The sequence below is a fragment of the Onychostruthus taczanowskii genome, unplaced genomic scaffold, assembly GCF_017590055.1.
Source record: "Onychostruthus taczanowskii isolate IOZ18803 unplaced genomic scaffold, ASM1759005v1 scaffold125, whole genome shotgun sequence".
In the NCBI taxonomy this organism is placed as follows: Eukaryota; Metazoa; Chordata; class Aves; order Passeriformes; family Passeridae; genus Onychostruthus; species Onychostruthus taczanowskii.
In genome coordinates this window covers 1,377,928-1,396,123 of record NW_024498407.1, presented here as the reverse complement: position 1 = coordinate 1,396,123, position 18,196 = coordinate 1,377,928, and the positions used below count along the sequence as shown (strand labels likewise).

General features: G+C 36.0%; 1 protein-coding gene across 1 annotated transcript in view; it reads left to right on the top strand.

The window, feature by feature from the left end:
* The window catches only part of YAF2 (YY1 associated factor 2), a 31,869-nt gene that overhangs the window by 4,220 nt on the left and 9,453 nt on the right, over nucleotides 1-18,196 (top strand). The window contains exon 3 of the mRNA XM_041396050.1: nucleotides 16,026-16,178. Within this exon, the coding sequence (XP_041251984.1) occupies nucleotides 16,026-16,178 (153 nt within the window). The remainder of the gene's footprint in view (nucleotides 1-16,025; nucleotides 16,179-18,196) is intronic.

Here is an 18,196-nt window from a genome sequence, read left to right as displayed (position 1 = left end):
CTTCTAGGAGGCTGCACTACTGCCCTGTTATCACCTCTCTGCTTCAACTTCCTCAGAAGTGTTATTCAGTTAGCAATAGCATCCTGATTTAAAATTTACCTGTCACTTTGCTTTCCTTCATGTGTTTTTTATGCATGTGGTCTGATCTCTAGTTGCAGGATACTGTTCTTTTTTCCATGCTGTTACAAACCACTTCTCCTTTCAGTGTGAATGATGAGTATCCAGAGCAGTGTAGTGAGAGCTGCAGGAGGAACTGCAAATACTGGCTTTTTAAACTTTTAAGGGCTTGTAATGATATTCTACTGTGTAAACAAAGCAGAAAAAGGATGTGGGGACATGTGATCAGTTTCTCCTTTTTTGTCTTGATAACGTTCTTTGATTTTTAAATTAGGGAAAAGGGCCATAAGTGTGACCCTTTAAGGATAAAGGATGTTTTCACTAATAGTGAAAACTCTCTTGGCTAGTAGTAGGGGAAGATTTGTTATACAGGTGTGTATTTTATGATTATGATTTTATTTTATTTTTTAGAACTACTTTCATTATTTGCTTTGAATTTAAAAAAAAAACCCTTAATCTTGTCAATGAATCTGAGTCTTAGTGCCTGCTGTTCAAGCTCTTTTTTTTTTTTTTTTTTTACTGGGGGAAAGGGGGAAAAAGATGTGTTATTCAGTTAGCAATAGCATCCTGATTTAAAATTTACCTGTCACTTTGCTTTCCTTCATGTGTTTTTTATGCATGTGGTCTGATCTCTAGTTGCAGGATACTGTTCTTTTTTCCATGCTGTTACAAACCACTTCTCCTTTCAGTGTGAATGATGAGTATCCAGAGCAGTGTAGTGAGAGCTGCAGGAGGAACTGCAAATACTGGCTTTTTAAACTTTTAAGGGCTTGTAATGATATTCTACTGTGTAAACAAAGCAGAAAAAGGATGTGGGGACATGTGATCAGTTTCTCCTTTTTTGTCTTGATAACGTTCTTTGATTTTTAAATTAGGGAAAAGGGCCATAAGTGTGACCCTTTAAGGATAAAGGATGTTTTCACTAATAGTGAAAACTCTCTTGGCTAGTAGTAGGGGAAGATTTGTTATACAGGTGCGTATTTTATGATTGTTATGATTTTATTTTATTTTTTAGAACTACTTTCATTATTTGCTTTGAATTTAAAAAAAAAAAACCCTTAATCTTGTCAATGAATCTGAGTCTTAGTGCCTGCTGTTCAAGCTCTTTTTTTTTTGTTTTTTTGACTGGGGGAAAGGGAGAATAAGATGAGACAGGTACAAATGACTTCTGTGAAGTTTTGTGGGGTTTTCCTTTTTTTTTTTTTAATTTGGATTTGGGGTGGTTTTATAAGAGGTTTCTATTTGGTACACATATTGAGTGAGCTCTTATATTCAATATCATTTATAGAATAATCCCTGAAATTTGTAGCCAGAATGAGAAAGTCATGTTTAGTAAGGATGAATTTTTGTGGATTTGGGATCTATACCTCTTAATGTCTTTTACTGTTGAAGCAGAGATAATATATAACCAGCCAAATGGGGGCATGGCTTCTGCATTCTATGATCTATTGATCTTCATTGCTGAATCGTTCCTTTTCTCTCAGGCTAAGGTATGAAAAGCCAAATTTACTCCTACCAGACACCTAAGAGTGTGAGATATAAGGAACTGGGATAAAATCTTCATATATTTCCTTGGTATTTCGTCAATGTTCCCTTGACTGTGTCTGGGAGTTTGGCCCTCTAATGTATTTTATAATCATATCTGGTGATCTCCTAAATATGAGATACAGGTCTCTGCTTGGAACTGCTGTGAGTTTGTTTTGTGCTTTGAGACTCATAAATAAAATGTTTAATTTTTTAACTTGGATATCAAGGTCATTTTTCTTCAGAAAACATGTGCAATGTGTTTAGTCATGTACCATCTGGATGTTTATAAGCACAAATCAGTTACATTTAATCAAATCTGGTATTTGTATTTCTGTTGAAATGCAGTACTGCTGAGGACTTGTCTTACAGAGTTGGTACTTGTATATCTGGTTTAACAAGTCTGTTTCACAACAGCTTGTTAAGGACTCTTCTGCCTTCCAGAATGCAGCCTCTGTGTGCGCACATGCGCGTGCGTGTCAGGGGGAACGTTGGGAAGGAGAAAAGAGGAAGACTGCCTGTCATGCTGATTTTACAAATGCGTGACTGAATCAAGCTCAAGACTCAAGAGCTGTTCATTGCTTGTGGTAGTTTAGAGAAGGAAATATTTGCAGGAATGAAGTGAGTGGAAAAGTCATACAGAGCTTGGTAAAATATGGGTTGTATATTACAAGTTTTATGGTTTAGTGTTAATATTAAAGTATGAAGAGGAGCAAGAATAAATAGTTCTCTTTTGCTCTGTTGATAGCTGTTGAGTTATCCAGTCGTTCTGGACTTCCAGTTTTATTTTTAAAAAGTGTTTTTAAAAGTAACCTTTGAAATTGTTTAGGAATTTATTTAGGATTTTTTTTCCCCTGAAAAATATAGAGAAACTTCAGAATTCTGCACACATCACTTTCATTGTTATAAAACAATGAATTATTTTTTATTGATTGGGTGGCTCTGTTAGATGCTCCTCATGGGTGGGGCTTGTATGGGCAACAGAGAATGCAATAGGCAGCCAACCAAAAGAAAATCAAGTCTGTATTTTAGAAAGGAGTAGGGAGAGTATTGTTGACTTTTTTTTGAGGTTAAATCTCATGTTAAATCTTTGTAGTTTTGAACCTGACAGGTATTTTAATTTGTTGCTCTAAGAAGCTCATAAAAATTGTAATCTACTTGATCCACTACAGTCTGGTATCCTTTTGTATCTTGTTGTTACTTAAGTAGTCCTTTTTTTCATGTCATTGTGGGGCCTGCTGTGCTGTGTGCTGTCTTTTTTGGAATTCATAATTTTCATTTTGAGTCACCTTCATGCAGGATTGTCAGATAGTTCTCACCACCTCTCAGCTTGATTCTTGTTCTATTTCTTACACCTTTGTCCAAATTATAATTAAAAATATTAAATAGTATCCCTGTAGAACCTTACTATAAATGCTACCCCACAGTTACATGTAAATATATCTACAGCTGGTTGTTGGGAACTATTAAGCAAGCAGACTCAAATTTTTGACTTCATTCTGCACACCTTTGTCCTCATCGTAGTTTAGCTTAAGTGGGAGAATAGATTTTTGACTGTGTTGCAAGTCAAGACTGGCAACGTGTATTTCTTTTCTCCTAGTCAGCAGGGCTACTAGTCTATTAAAGAAAGAAACTAGATTGTCAAGCCAATTGGCTTTATTCTTTAATGCTCCCAGTTCTTACATAATTTTTCTAGTATCTTTTTGAAATTGAATTAGATTCATTTTTTATTTGCCCATCTTATGTTTTTTTTCCTTTTCTTCTGCAGTACTTGATGACTTCTTTCACCTTTCCTGTATTCCTCTAAACATCTTTTTCTGAGGGTGAATTTCATTAATAACATTCAGCGGTCTGTTTCTTTTATTCTAGCTTGAACTCATATTCCCTTGTTTAATTTGGTTGTATGGAATTAAACTTTTGTGTGGGTAACTGAAGCAAAGAAGACTTTATGCCATCCGGTATTTGTTTTCTTTCCACGATTGAGTACTTTCCTTTGGGGCATAAGTGGTGTGTGTTTTGATACATGTAGCTCTGCTTGCTGGTTTTTGTTTTGGTTTTTTGGGTTTTTTTTTTGTGGAAATGTCATCTTTATTTTTAGTGCCACCAGTGGTATTCTGTGCATCTTTTATAGGGAAAATGGTCTGTCCTAGACTAAAAGCTACTAGGATTTGAATAAACACCTAAAATAAGATGAGGTATTTTAAAAGAGAAGATTAGCTGGCAAAAAGAAAGCTCTTGTATCACTTGTAACGTGATGAGAATTTGCATTTTCTGCCCCAAACTTTTTATCCAATTTTTCCTTGATTGCCGTGACAGCCCACTGTGCCTGTTCCTGTTTAAAACTTGATAGAAATATCTGTACTTTTCATCTTGAAAGTCAGGTTAGAATGAACAGTATGCTTTGCAGAACATCCTCAGAGTATCAAATGATGTCTTTTCTTGGCTCATACAGTCAGCAACAAGATACTTTTGAAGTAGGCGAGTTAGAACAAAATACTAAGTGTTCAATTTTTACACTTTCACGCAGTGGCTTATCCTGGTTTAAGTAGGACAGAGATCCTGAGGATTGTCTGTTCTCTGAAGTGCATTCCACGGGTGTGTGGTATGCTGATGTAGAGCAGGCTTGAACTTGGAGAGTTCAGCTGCAGAATGTTGTTGGGAGGCCTTTGGCTGGCAAACTTTCCATCAAAAGTCAAATTGAAGACTAGAAGATATGACCTTGACGTGTGCTACAAGTTTTTTCTTGTTTTCTTAGGAACTGAGGGGTGGAGAGGAAACAAGCAATTGAAAATTTTCCTATTCTAACTTACTGAAGATTTGGAACCTATCTTTAAACTTTTCCAAAATGCTTGACTATACTTTCACTGTACCATATAGCTCTTATGACAGTGCCTAGTAGAAAAAAAATTGCGTGAATGAGTAGGGGTTTGAAAATTCACTATGGAAATAGAGTTCCCAACTCTAAAAGCTGAAAAAAGTTGGTTTGGCACATGCTGTGAAAGGAAGGTTATTTGTTATGGCTAGCATTGAAATCTGTGATTAGGGTCATGCACTAGAAATTCTGTAATTGAATAAGAAGGATAAAAGAGAATGTGACAACTGATTATGTGGCATCTTTTTAGATTAATATACATCTAAATGGAAAACATTATGGAGACTTGATTTCTGTAGGGAACGTGTATAGCCTTTTCCTCTACTTAATGTAGAGGAAATTTACCTCTTCTAAATCTACCTCAAGAAATCTTTGTGGGCTGGCTGTGAATGGAAGAAATTTCTAGATTGCTGCCAGCTTCTGGGAAGATGACACCTGCAGTGCAGAACAAATACAGTAGGTCAGAAGCAAACTCCTTCCAGTTTGATCACAAAACTAGCTGTACCAAATATTGGCTCTGTTCAGTACAACGACTGTGCTGCTGCATCAGTGTGATCCTCATATTTTGCATGTCTTTTTGCATAGGTGCAAGGTTTCACAGTTTCTGCAGGAAAGGGACAGAGGAGCAGTGTGAAGGATCCTTTGTGGGATTGGCATTTGGAAGAGGTCACTTCCCCATGCATCCCAAGGATCTAGGAGTCTAGGAGACTGTAACCCCTTCTTTTTCTGTAGACTCTTAAATACTGCCTCCTCAGAGAATATTGTTAGAGGACATTGAGCTTCCTGACCTCTGCTCATATTTCGCTCATTATCATCAAGGAAACATAAATTAGTTGATACCAATATGTATCTCAGGCAGGGTATTTTCAGTATTGCTGTCACACTGAGCTTTGTTGCACCACGGCTTGTGGCATATGGGGAAGAATAAGAACAACAATATGCAAGTGGTTGGAGCCTTTTAACTGGTTGTTGGAGAAGTAACATTTGATGGCTGCTTTGAAAACTATCTGTGCAGATGAACTTTGTCTTTCTAAAGGTCCTGATACAGACAGTTCTTAGAGCAGGCTGTTGTTCACTGTACCAGTTGTCTTCAGGAGACTTGCTGGCCTCATCTGTTAAATGTCATCTGGAAAATAGGGCATTCCCTTTAAGGGAATGATTAAATAGGGACACTGCCTCAAGGGGTAGTTTTCTGCACATTTCTACAGTGACTGATAAAACCATATGGGTCATGTGAGTCTATTCTAATTGAATCAGCTTCTGTTGAAAGATTGAATTGCTAGAAATGCGCTGAATGGATGAATTCCAAGTAAATGATTCATACTGTAAAACAGGAATATGAAAGCACAAATCAGAGCTGTCTGAAAGTTAGAATTCAGATATACATAGGATGTGTAGAAATTGCATTGCTACTCTGCTAAATGCAGATGGATCTATATAATGTTTTTTTCATACAGACCGCTATCTCCATTGTTTGCACTGTCATAATTATTCACTTGCATTATTTGTAGAGGAAGTGAATGGCCTGTTAACACTCTAGCATAGGACAGAAGTAATGGTAATGAGAAAAAATAATTTTGGATAGCAAAGTGTTGAAGATGCATTTAATCATGAACTGCTTCAATGTAGCAATAAAGACTAGTTTCTCACAAGATGGCTTTGTGTGGTGATTAGTGAGGTCATATTCATGTGACACAGCAGGCTAAATGTAGTTTAATCTGATAGTTTTTATTCTATGAATAGCTTAATAGAGTACTGATGACTGAGGGAGAGTGAGCTGATCTGTGACATAATCCAAAGACTGCTGCTCCTGGTAGTGATTTAATTTAATTGCTAGCAACTTATACTTACATTACAAGAACTTGGCAAAAGGAAATATTTTTTACTTTTCACAGGACTTAAACTGTTAAAAATCAGGAGAGGCATCACAACACGAGCTGCTTGCTTCTGTGTAGAATAGTTTGCAAGATCTAACTGGCCACAGAATTTGCAATACTACTTAGTAGACACAGTGTCCCTGATGATTTCCTGTTCACTTTAAATAATATCACTGATGTGCTTAATAGTCACTGATATGAGCCTTTTTTATTAGGAGGTAAGTTGTGGCTTACTGCAACTTGATCTCAAAAACCAGCAATAGTAATGGAACAAAGGTTTGTGCTGGATTAATAGTGAAGTTGAAAAAGCAACTTCCTTTGTTATGGAATATTGTTTGGCAGAACCTAAAAGCTCTTGTACAAGGTGCTGCAGAAAGAGATTGTGGACTAGATATGATAGTCAATAAATTTAAATGTAATTTTAAAAAGCAAATTTTTACTTTTGTATCAATTTTTTTTGCTTATCTATCAAATGTAGAAGAAAAAGTTAAGTTAGTTGAAAAATTGCCTGATAGAAGAAAATAAAGTCTGAAATGCTGTAGCTACTAGTCTGCAAATATATGGAAGGCTATATGACAAGCTGCTGTGCGTTCTGTGTGTACAAATGCTTAACAATTCTCTAATTATTTGGGAATTAGTGTTTTATATTTGACAAAAATAGTCCCTCTACTATTGAAGTTTAAAAAACATTGAATGCTTTTAAGTGTTTACTGTCAAACTAACACTGGAAAGTTTCATTTTCTTGAAGCACAAAGAAAGATCAGTAAAAAAGGAAGGGAATTTTTTGCTTGGTTTCTGTGCAGCCAGATTGCCTATACTGACACCTTAATGGTACAGATTTAAGCATAAACTGGAATGAACGGCCTAAAATGTAACAGTTAAACTTCTGCCTTCTTACTTGGAAGTTTGATAAAGCTCTACCACTCTGCCTGTGTCGAATTGGTTGTTGATTGCCAGCATTTTTACTTTAGGACAGCTACTGAAGGGCCTGAATAAATGTATGCATGTCTTGGTTGTAGTTATTTTTTCTGTTTTATAAAGAATTCAGGTAACAATTTATTGACTCCTAGAACATTCTTTTGCATTTTAAGACTTGGTAAGATTATGATGTGAAATTTAATTTGGACCTGTTTATTTTACTTAACATTGACAGTACCATTTCAATGTCTATACAAATGTAGGCCTCAGCCTTCCAGCATTTTTTGTGAATTCCTAGTCTTGAAAAGAAGAGCAGTCTCTTTGAAGTTAAGCTCTTCAGAGGCAGAGGTTAGCTCAAAGCAGGGAAGAGTCAGATACCTGTGTATATGCTTAATTTTTAGGTGAATGTTTAGGTGAAGTTGCTTACATTTTTTGTCCTTAAAACCAGTTACTTTGGGAGGAAAAAGAGACTCTGGAAGAGACATAGATACAAAAATCACTAGTGTCAGTGTACCTGTTTTGCAGAAAGACTTTTTCACTCTGATAAAGAGTGAAAAGCAGAAAGACTTTTTCACTCTGATAAAGAGTGAAAACGTGCCTGAGGAATTGTAGATGTTAATTTCTTGCTTGACATAGTAACTTGTTATCAATATATGGGGGTGGGAGAAGGGAGGTAACCCTCAAAAAAACCTGGCTAATGGGTGGGAGGAAAGTTTATTGACTTCTTCTTAGTAAGGTTTACTTCAAGGGAATGTGTTACTTGTTGCAGGAACTGAATTTGAAGTATCTTTTGTTCTAGATGGCTCCAGAGCCATCTAGACGTTCTGCCATCTAAATCTACATCATTGATCCATCATGGAAAGTCACATTCCAAAGCTGCTGGTTGCAAACTGTTCTATGATATGCTGAGTGAAAAGCTGTCTAAGCTCTATTACAAAGTTAGAGTTAGATTTTTGTGTAATTAATGTCTTTTTGAAAATGCACAGGGAGCTTCATACTGAACTATTGCTGCAATACTCAACTATACATGTGCCCTGTAAAAGTTACTGAAATAAATGCTGTAAGAATTGCTGAAAACATTAATATCTGTGTGAATGTGTTCTAATATGTTACAGGAGTATTCATACCTTAGAAAATCTTCTACTTAAAACCACTTCTTCACATCCTTCAATTCATTTAAAAAGCTGCTTACTGTAAAATCATGTCTCTTTCTATTTGTCTCCCTGTGTATATCTGCTTGCTTTCAAGATTAGGAACAACCTTTTATTTTTAAATTAATAATTGCTCTAATTACTGTGTTAAGAGATATTTGAGAATGTGGACCTTAGAGAAACAAGGATGTGCTGGAGGAGTTTTAGTAGAGACTAGCTAGAATATGATGAGGAAGTAGAAAGTATGTGAAGATAAGCTTTTCTTGACATTCTAGTAATGACTGCAAAAATGGAGATTAGAGTATTACTGTGGATATCAGATTTCTATTAGCCTCTTGAGACATTAATATTTAGGATAGATGTGAGTGGAAAATGATCTTCAAATAAATTGTAAGATATTTAAAGTCTGTACATTTGTATTGCAAGATGACCTAGTGTAGTAATGAAAGAACAGAGTAGAATTTGAATGATTCAACTTTGTTCTCAACAAGATTTTAATGCCCTTAACTGTATTCTGTATAGACTTTAAAAATGCATGTATGAAACAAACATCAGCAAATCAGGATTTTTATCAGGGTTTGAAATGCTTACAAGACCTTTCTGAAATCATTGCTAGATGAGGGAGTAGCAGAAGCTGGTGGAGGAAGAATACTAGTATAAGAATAATGCTGGAATTCCATTAAAAAATATTAGCTGAGTCAGTTAGAAATAAAGGAGCAGATAGAAAGGAGATACACAAATCTGCAGGGCATGAATGAGAGAGGGATACAATCATCTCTTCTATTTACATAAGGTTGCTTTTTAAACAATTGTCCTTCATAAGCAGTAAATGAAGAGGAAGGTGGGATTCAGGAACACTTGAGTGATTAGTTGGAGGAGCTGACTGACTTTCTCTGAAGCCCAGTGAGTAGTTCTAGGTATTTTTTCCTACAAGCTGGTTGACCTTGTTCTTTTATGCTTTGCACAAAGATACTGAATTGGGAATGCCTGATTTTGATTTTAGAGTTTCTATTATGTTAGTCAGAACTGTCACGAGTGTTCTAGGTTTAATCCATAATGTGTCAGCATACCCTGTACTTAAAATGCAGTTTTTGGAATGATCTCCAAGACTTTCCCAAGGAGGCACTATAGAAAAAGTCATATGTGTAAACTCTAATGGCAAAAGCATTTCTTTTTTGTACTGATTGTATTCTTTAGCAGTCAGCTTCATGAGTTTGACCAAAGATGACATATATAAATAAATTTACTACTTGTGAGACCTCTTGACTATAGCAATTTTGCTAATTCCTGTAAAACCCTGGAGAGTAAAATTCAGAGTGCTAATTGACTAGACTACAGGTTTCCAAAGAATAAGTCTTGTCATGCCATGCTGGTGGGACAGAAAGAAAATGATGTTCAGAAGCATGCTGAATTCACTGCTTGAGCCCCGTGCAGTGACGGCCTAAAAGCAGCAAGAAGTTGAGTAGAAGATGTGGAAACTTGCATTAGCTTGGAAGCATTTATTCTGTCCTCTTGAATCACCTGAAAGGGAAGAAAACTATATTTAAAGACTTTTCATTTTTGAGGAAAGGAACCTAAGACCAATGGCAAGACAAAATCAGGTTTCTGTTCCAGATATTTCTAACTTCTGTTTCTTAAGAAATAAATTTGCTGTCTTGAACAAAAAGTCCATGTCTCCTTGCAGGGAAGATAAGTGTAGATAAATGTTACTGCTTAAGGATTAGGAGTGTCTTTATAAGACCTCTTTAAGTTTCTGAAGCCAGATTTGGTTTGGTGGTAAGGTTTTTTTTTTTTCCTAAGAAGTGGAGAAAAAGATGACATTCATTTGCAAAGTTGGAATTTTGAAATGTATGTGATACCATGTAGGGATTCTACATTAAAAAAAACATGAAAAAATATGAAGAAATACCACAGGCTTTGTTTTTCTTGGGCGCTTTTCTTTTTCGGGGAAGGAAAACATGGTAGGAGATAGAATATTGCTGATCAGTCTTGAACTGTTCTGATGAATAGACAATTCCAGGTATATAGTAGTTACCCCTTCTGTTTGATAGTATCATCATGAACATAGAGGTCTTTTCCAACCTAAATGACTATTTGATTCCGTGATATTACCTCTCCTATTGAATTCTGCTGTCATCCAAAAGGTGACTGATTAGTATTTGGAAGAGAAATTTGAGTCCATGAATCCAGACTAAGTCAATACCATCTTGGGCAGCTAGGAGCTGCCAATAACATCCTTCTGTAGGAACAGTGTTTCATGGACAATTTCTTCCTGATTTTTAAGATAGGACAAGTTTAATAGGAAACCAGGAAGTAAGAGGAATTCGTAATTAAAATTGTATCAGATTTTTGATAGCTAAGTAAAACTGGACTAGATTATTCTCTAGTTATTGGAGGAAAAGTTTGGCAAGTAAGTTGACCAGAGCCCAGTAGCAGACTTAAGTATCAGGCCTAATGTGCTGTTTTAAGTTTTTAGATAAGTTGCATGTGTTCCTAGCTTTAGAAAACAGATAATTTGCCACTTGAGACAGGATAAGCCTCTGGCAAGAGCTATTGGCCTGAATTGAAGCCAGGAGGTGGTTGGACTTGAGGAAAGGGAAGGAAAGGATCACGTTAAAATGGGAGTTTTGTTCCATTTTAAGCAGAATGGAAGGATATTCTGGATCCAGATTTTCTGTTGAAGCATGTCTTTCAGCTTCATTGAATGCTGAGGTGACAGCATTTCCTTAATCTAGACCTATTGTGTTTCAGCTGGGAAATTGTAATTTTAATATTTCTGCAGTAGTAAAATATACAAAACGGGAGCTAGAGCTTCAGGAAGGAGTGTGCCTTGGAGTAAGTTTCCCATTCTTCAGGATGTCTGAAGCCTCTAAACTGCACATTATAGATGACAATACACTTTCTTCAATAGGTTGGAAAAAGCACTTGGATTTAATTATAGCACCTAGATTATGTTCTGACATCTGTGGATAATGGTAGGATATGGTTCTGTGTGGACCACTTCAAGTCCAGGATGGCTCCCACTAAATCAAAGTGAATGTGTTGGCTGCTCTGTTAGACTGTTGATGTCTCTGTGCTTTCAGCAGTCTCACTTGCTTGGCAGCGCTGTGTGCTACTTGGCAGTGTTATTTGGCTGGCTCTGGCCATTCAGGATATGTGGCACCAAATGGACAAATCAACTCCCAACTTTTCATGCAGGGGTACCTCATGCTAACACAAAACTCTCTTGAGATGTAGGTAGATTTGGGGCTGATTCATGGGAAAACTATCACAGTTGGCCCCATCATGCTCCTTGTTTCCAGACTGTGGCAGATCAATCCTAAAGCTGATTGACAGATAAGTAGTTCAGGTCTGTCAGAATTGGAGCTTATACTCTGAGTAGTGCAGAAGAGTGGACTTGTAATGGCTGCAGAAGCAGAATTGTGCAAATGTAGTTGTGCTCTATATAAATTAAATTCAGCTAAACACCAAGATGCTTCAGCATTAAGCCAGTTTGGTTATCTGCATGTTTGATGCACAACTCAGGCAACTGAGAGTTTACTGTACTTCTGGTGTCTCTGTTGGTCATCAGTATTGTATAGATATTTTTTGTTTGTTTTGGTTCTCAAAATGGATCTGCTTTGCTGTAATGAGACCAAGTTAGTGATTGTATTAAATTAGTCAAAATGAATACTAGGTGAGGGAAAAATCAGGGAAGCATGTACTGCTGTGAGGTGTTCAAAATTATTTATGCTCAGGAAGGTATTGTGTTGAGCTCTGCATCATGGAAAGGACTCAGGGCAACAGTTCCAGATATCATGTGGTCTTATTGAGTATTTTTCATCTCCAGGCATGTAAATTTCTGTGCTATAAAGATTTTTTTAAAGAATGTCAGCAATGAAAACCAATTCATCCTTCACAGTATTAAATATGTTCTTCCTTTGAGAGTGTCAGTACCGAATGAGTTTCTGCACACAAATGCTATAGCAAAGACAAGTTTCTGCAGCCTCTATAAATATACTTTCTAAATCAGCAGTTAGATTAAACCTGGTAAGGTAAAATGTAATTAAATCCTGCAACAAGAAGACTACAGTTAAAATTATGACATCCTTGTTTTTGAGCATTTATGGGAATTTAAGGGAAGACAAAAAATTCATCCTCGTATGTTTGTCTTAATGACTTTTGGCTGTTAAAGGACCAAAAATGTTAGTTTGCCTAATTTTTTAAAGGAGACTATGAAGTGCCTATCAAGCAGGACCTTGCAAACAGCACTGGAATTAGATAATGTAAAAAAACTGTGATGGATGAGATTGGAATACAAGTGTAGGTAGAAGTATGATGTCAACGTAGAAGAAAGACAACACTGTCTAAAAAGGAAAACTAGGTAGAGAAGGGGAGTGCAATATTCAGAGATGTGATGTTTACTTGTGGAAGCTCAGTAAATCAGTTTCTTGATATGGCTACAGTGCTTAAACCATAAAGTTCACCTCTGGAAAGGATTGCTAGCGCTTATCTTCTGTAATGGTGTATGCCTTTCTTAGTATTTTCCTTTGAATGACTGAAATGGAATTACCAGGCAAAATACAAAGCTTTTAGGGACTGGCTAAATAATAGGTATTGTTTTTATGAACATTTCTGCTTGTAGTTCTGGATTGTTCAGTCGTGGTGGTCCAATGATAGAGGCAAAAATGCTTGTAATCTTAATGCCGAAGATTATAGAGCTTCTTTCTAAACACCAGTTAGTTCAGGTGCTCTTGAATATTCTTATATAGCAAATTACCATAAATATAAACAAAAGTTAACATCATATCTGCTTAATCTGTAGCAGCGTATTGCAAGGAGTCCTTAACTGGCTTCGAAAATGAGTAATTTAAAATGTTGTATTTTGGCAAATCATCAAAATCAATTTCCTGTTACAGGGATAGTTTCTCTTACTTTTATCTTCTCTGAAATAACCTTTTCTCTATGAATTTATTCATGCTTGAATGACATGATTCAGCTACCACTAAGCAGAAACAATTCTATCAGGTTCAAGTTTCATGAGTGTAGTAGAATTATCTCCTTACACCTGCATGGCTTGTGAAGTGCTTGGTTGCAGTTCATTAGCTCCTTTTGAGTACCTGGGGAAAAAAATTGAGCACTTGAAAGGGATTCCTAGTGTTGAGAGATTAATTACTTTTTTTCTCGATGTTTTCATATAGGAACCTTGAATGCTTCATTTAATAAATCAGAACATGAGAAAGCAGATAATAAAATTTAGAACAGAGATGTAACTGATAGCTATAGAAAAAATTGACAACAAAACATATGGCTGTTTAATGGAAGGAATCTCTTGTCACAGCAAAGCCACACAGAAGAACCTCTTGATTAATTTTTAGTGCATCTTCCAAAATATGATTTCTCTGTGTTTTTTTTTTGTCTTTACTGACTTCTGCTCCTTGATGCAAGGATTTTTTTTTCAGTCACATTCTTTATATGGTAGGAAAAAAGTTCTAAGACTAGGACTTGGAACTAAGCTTAATTTCCCATCTGTACTGTAACAGAAATTATCCGGTTTGCCCTCAGGAACTGAAATGGCTATAAATTCAGATCTTGCTTGGCTAAGATTGTTTATTCCCCTCTCTACCCCTTTGTAACAAGTTTTCATAATCATGGTGTTTTCTGCACCCCTGGGAAACAATTCATTGCGTGTCAAGTTCACTAGTGTCTTGTTCATAAGTCACACGTCCAATTATTCTCTCAGGTCATTGTGTAGTAATGATGGGATTGTCACTTGACTGTCATGACAAACTGTATCCATATCTCCCAGAGCAATTTTCAATGCAGGACAGATCATCAGTTTTCTTTATATATCACAACTGTTTTCCACCTGAAATTATAAGCATGTGCATCAATTACACCATGGTGGTTCTTGCTCTGTTATGAATTACTGTGACAAAAGGTTGAAAAAATTCTGAGACAAGTTTTCTTGAAAATGTCTTATGTCCTCTGTTAACCTGCACATTTGTAGTCTATTGAGACCATTTGAGTTGTTCACTGTGGGCTCACTACAGTGTGTGCTTTGCAAGGTTCTAGTGCTATGAGCTGGGTGGTTTTCACTAAAGGGATTTGTTCCTTTTTTTCCTCCCTCTATGAGTTAACGTAGGCTCAGTTCATGAGTGGGTAAGGGCTAGTCTAGTTTTTATCCCAAAGTTCTGTTGTGTTGACAATTTATTAATAGTCTTTATTTTAATTTATTTTAATTCATTAAGAACTTACTGTGAAGACTCATGAAATCTCAGCTGATTTATATTAACTCTCTTTCCTCCACTTTGAGTTCTTGTAATTTGGCTTTCAGTCTGTAACTTGAACTATTGCAATCATTACTGAAAATATAACTTGTTAATGGGAACTGCCTTCATTTCCTGCACTTGTTATTTTTCTCATCTCTTCACCCAAGCAAGAAGTGCCAGTAGTGTGATCCTGTGAGTTGGGATATCTAAGTATGCGTGTGAGCTGATAGCTTCTGTTGCTTTGATAACAGTTTTGTATTTTCAGAGTATCACAGTGCATATAATTTGTGCTTTTTCTATTTTAAAAGACCTAGCATCACAATCCAACTAACAAAACCCAAGAGCTTGGCAGGGTAAGCATTCTTTTGGAGAAGAAATTTATATCTTCAAAGTGTTAATAACAGAAACTTTTTTATATATCATGACTTGAAATTTCTTAATTCTGAAACTTCAGAACAAGTAAATACACTTGCAATGGAATGAGTAAAATGTTTCATTTCAAACTAGGATCATTGTATTCCAATACAAAACAGAATAAAAAATTAATCCACTTCAAAATAATATTTTGGAAAATGTAAAAATAATAAACTGTTGAAATTCTTTTTCCTGCTGTTGCTCCTTTCACACTGGTTTTTAGTTTGGATCAAAACTTGGAAATTAAACCTGCACTGTGTATACTGATGGAATGTGGTCTTATGTTTCTGTTGCCAGCTTCCAAAGTATATGTGTTCTGAGAGCCATATCCTACATATTAATCAGCAGTGTATTTTTTTCCAGTGAACAACATGATAAAAATTATACACAACAGGATTTATTATTGCTCCAATAAATTTGTTTGAGCTGAAAACATTTGAATTTTATTCTATAAGGCCAAGAACGGTTTTAGCTCTGATACCTCAAAGGTCAGCTTTTTCCTTTTGTGATAAGGATTGTCTACTTCTGTATTGGAATAGATTCAAACCAGACTATTCCAACATTTGAAGGGGCTGGGAGTGGATGGTAATGTAATTTCTGGAAGAATTGCCTTTTGAAGCTCACTCTGAGCTTTCTGTCTGGATATGACAACTGTGAGAAGAGGGTTTATTGCAAATATGGTCTCTAAATGCTGTAAAATAAAGAAAAGGGAATTTCATTTGTTGATAATGCAAGTGAAACAAAAGGCTATAATGGGTTTAAATTTTATTTGCTGTCTTAATGAAGTATTAGCAGCAATATTTCTTCTTACAGTGATGGTTAATGTTAATAACTGAAGCGTAGACAGTTTGAGACTTGAAAAGTCTAAGCATTATGCATGTCTATATATATGTGCACACAGGAAACCTCGACCTGTCTCACAGCTGGTTGCACAACAGGTTCCTCAGCAATTTGTGCCCCCTACACAATCAAAGAAAGAGAAAAAAGACAAAGTAGAAAAGGAAAAAAGTGAAAAGGAAACAACAAGCAAAAAGAACAGTCATAAGAAAACCAGGTAAAAAATTTAGAAACTTTTGCGGTATTTATAAAATGTCATTTACAAACAAAAACAAGAAAGTGTTCTTTGATTTTACTGCTTTCTGAGTGCTATGGCAAACAGTTAAGTTATATATTGGTGTGAAGTTTTATTTGTTTAGGCTGTCTATAAAATACGAAGACCTGCAGTGTGTACTTGTGGCCAGAAGATGGAGATCAGCTGAACAGAGAAAGGAAGACTTTTTAAGGGTTATTTAGTATATTGTTTTAAGGGTGTATAGAAGTATTTTTCATACCATACAAAACTGTTGATAGGCAAATTGATGATATTAATCTCTGGAAAAAAGAGGGTATGGGAGGGAATAGTTTTCATGTAAAATAGTAGCGGGAGGAGAGACTGTCAGTACCAGACTACAGATGAGTAGGGAAAATAACTTAGTTGTTGATAGCCTTGTAGAACTCTTCAGCTTTGAAGGCCTGAACTAGGGCATAAATTAATCTGACAGGATAAGGTATGTCAATTACCTAGTGACAGAACTCTCCATGCCACATCTGGGATGCTGAAGGACTCTTAGAAGTGAAAACATGAAATATTGCAGTACAGACAAGCAGTTGTAAAAGCCTTGATCTTGCTGTAAGGAAGGAGGGTGCAAACTGCTAAACAAAAGCAGCAGGTTTAACCCCTAATTCATCAAAACCTAAAATGTGGAACTATTTATTTTTTTTTTTTTTTTTGGAAGCACTCCAAAATAGCCCAGCCAAGAAATATCCTTTGGCATTAGTTAGGCAGAGAAGTACCAGATGCTTCTGTTGTGCCTGAAATAGGATCATTAGGATCAGAACAAGGGAGAGACTGAGAGTCAGTAGAGAGCAGTCATTAGGAGAGTCATGATTAGGATTAAGGACACAGAGGTGTTGTTCCTTTCCTTTTTTCTTTTTTAAATACTCAAATTTGCAAGCTTACCTCATGCAGCCAAAGTACTTCAGTTATGAAGCGTTTGATGTTAGCATAGTGAGCTTTAGTTAAGCCAATTATAAATTGAAATATTAATGGGTAAATTGCAATAATACAGTAAAAATGCAAAAAGTGAGATAGGGAAAGATTAAGGAAATTAGAAAAATAACTAAAAGAAAATCTTGGACTGAAATACCAGTATGACCTTGCATTAAGAATTGACTTTTTTTAATGCTTCAAACAGTTAATTTTTTCCAAGAATTGTTTGACTAGATATGATAGTAAGTTAAGTTTAGGCAGATTTCTTCAGTATTCTTTGAGAAAAGGATATCCTTTTCTTTTTGCCTTAAAATGTATACATTATTGCTGGAAACAACTACAAAAATCTTCATGCACTCTCAGTATAATTAATAAGCTCCAGGTACACAGCACTTGCACAAGTTGATTATTCTGAAGTTTTCACTCTATTCCCATGATGTGCATCAGCAGATTTTCAGATTTTCCTGAGTTGCTTCAGTCATGCTGCTTCAGCCTCAGGGGAGCACGATGTCAAAGCCTGTCTCAGTTGTAGTGGAGAAAAGGCATGAGTTGTTTCAGCTGAAGTGAATGGAAACCAATTCTACCTCAAGCAAAGTTGATGATAGGGTGAAGGTTAGAGCTTTGCTATTATCATATCTGCAAACATGTGGTGTCATCATTTTATTGCAGCTTGAGCCAGTGGTAGCTGTGGAGCCAGTTAAACGCACAAACTGTGCTGTTCATAACTGCTTGTATGAATTCAGCTGTCTGGTATCAGTTTTTCATGATGATCATGGGAAAGGACTAAATTGCAAGTATTTTATGCATGCCACTAGCAAAAATATGATGGCAAAACTTAAGTGTGGCATGTATTGAAAAATCAAACAATTGAAAGATTGAATGAAGATCCTTACCCCTTCAACACTAGGTATCATTCATTTCTGCGTAATTTAAAACAGACCCTATACCGGAATACCAGAGTTATACTGTGAATGCAAAGTCCAGTTCAAATAGTATACTAGTGATCCTAGTGAGGTTTTGAAATGAGGTAACACCTGCTGCAA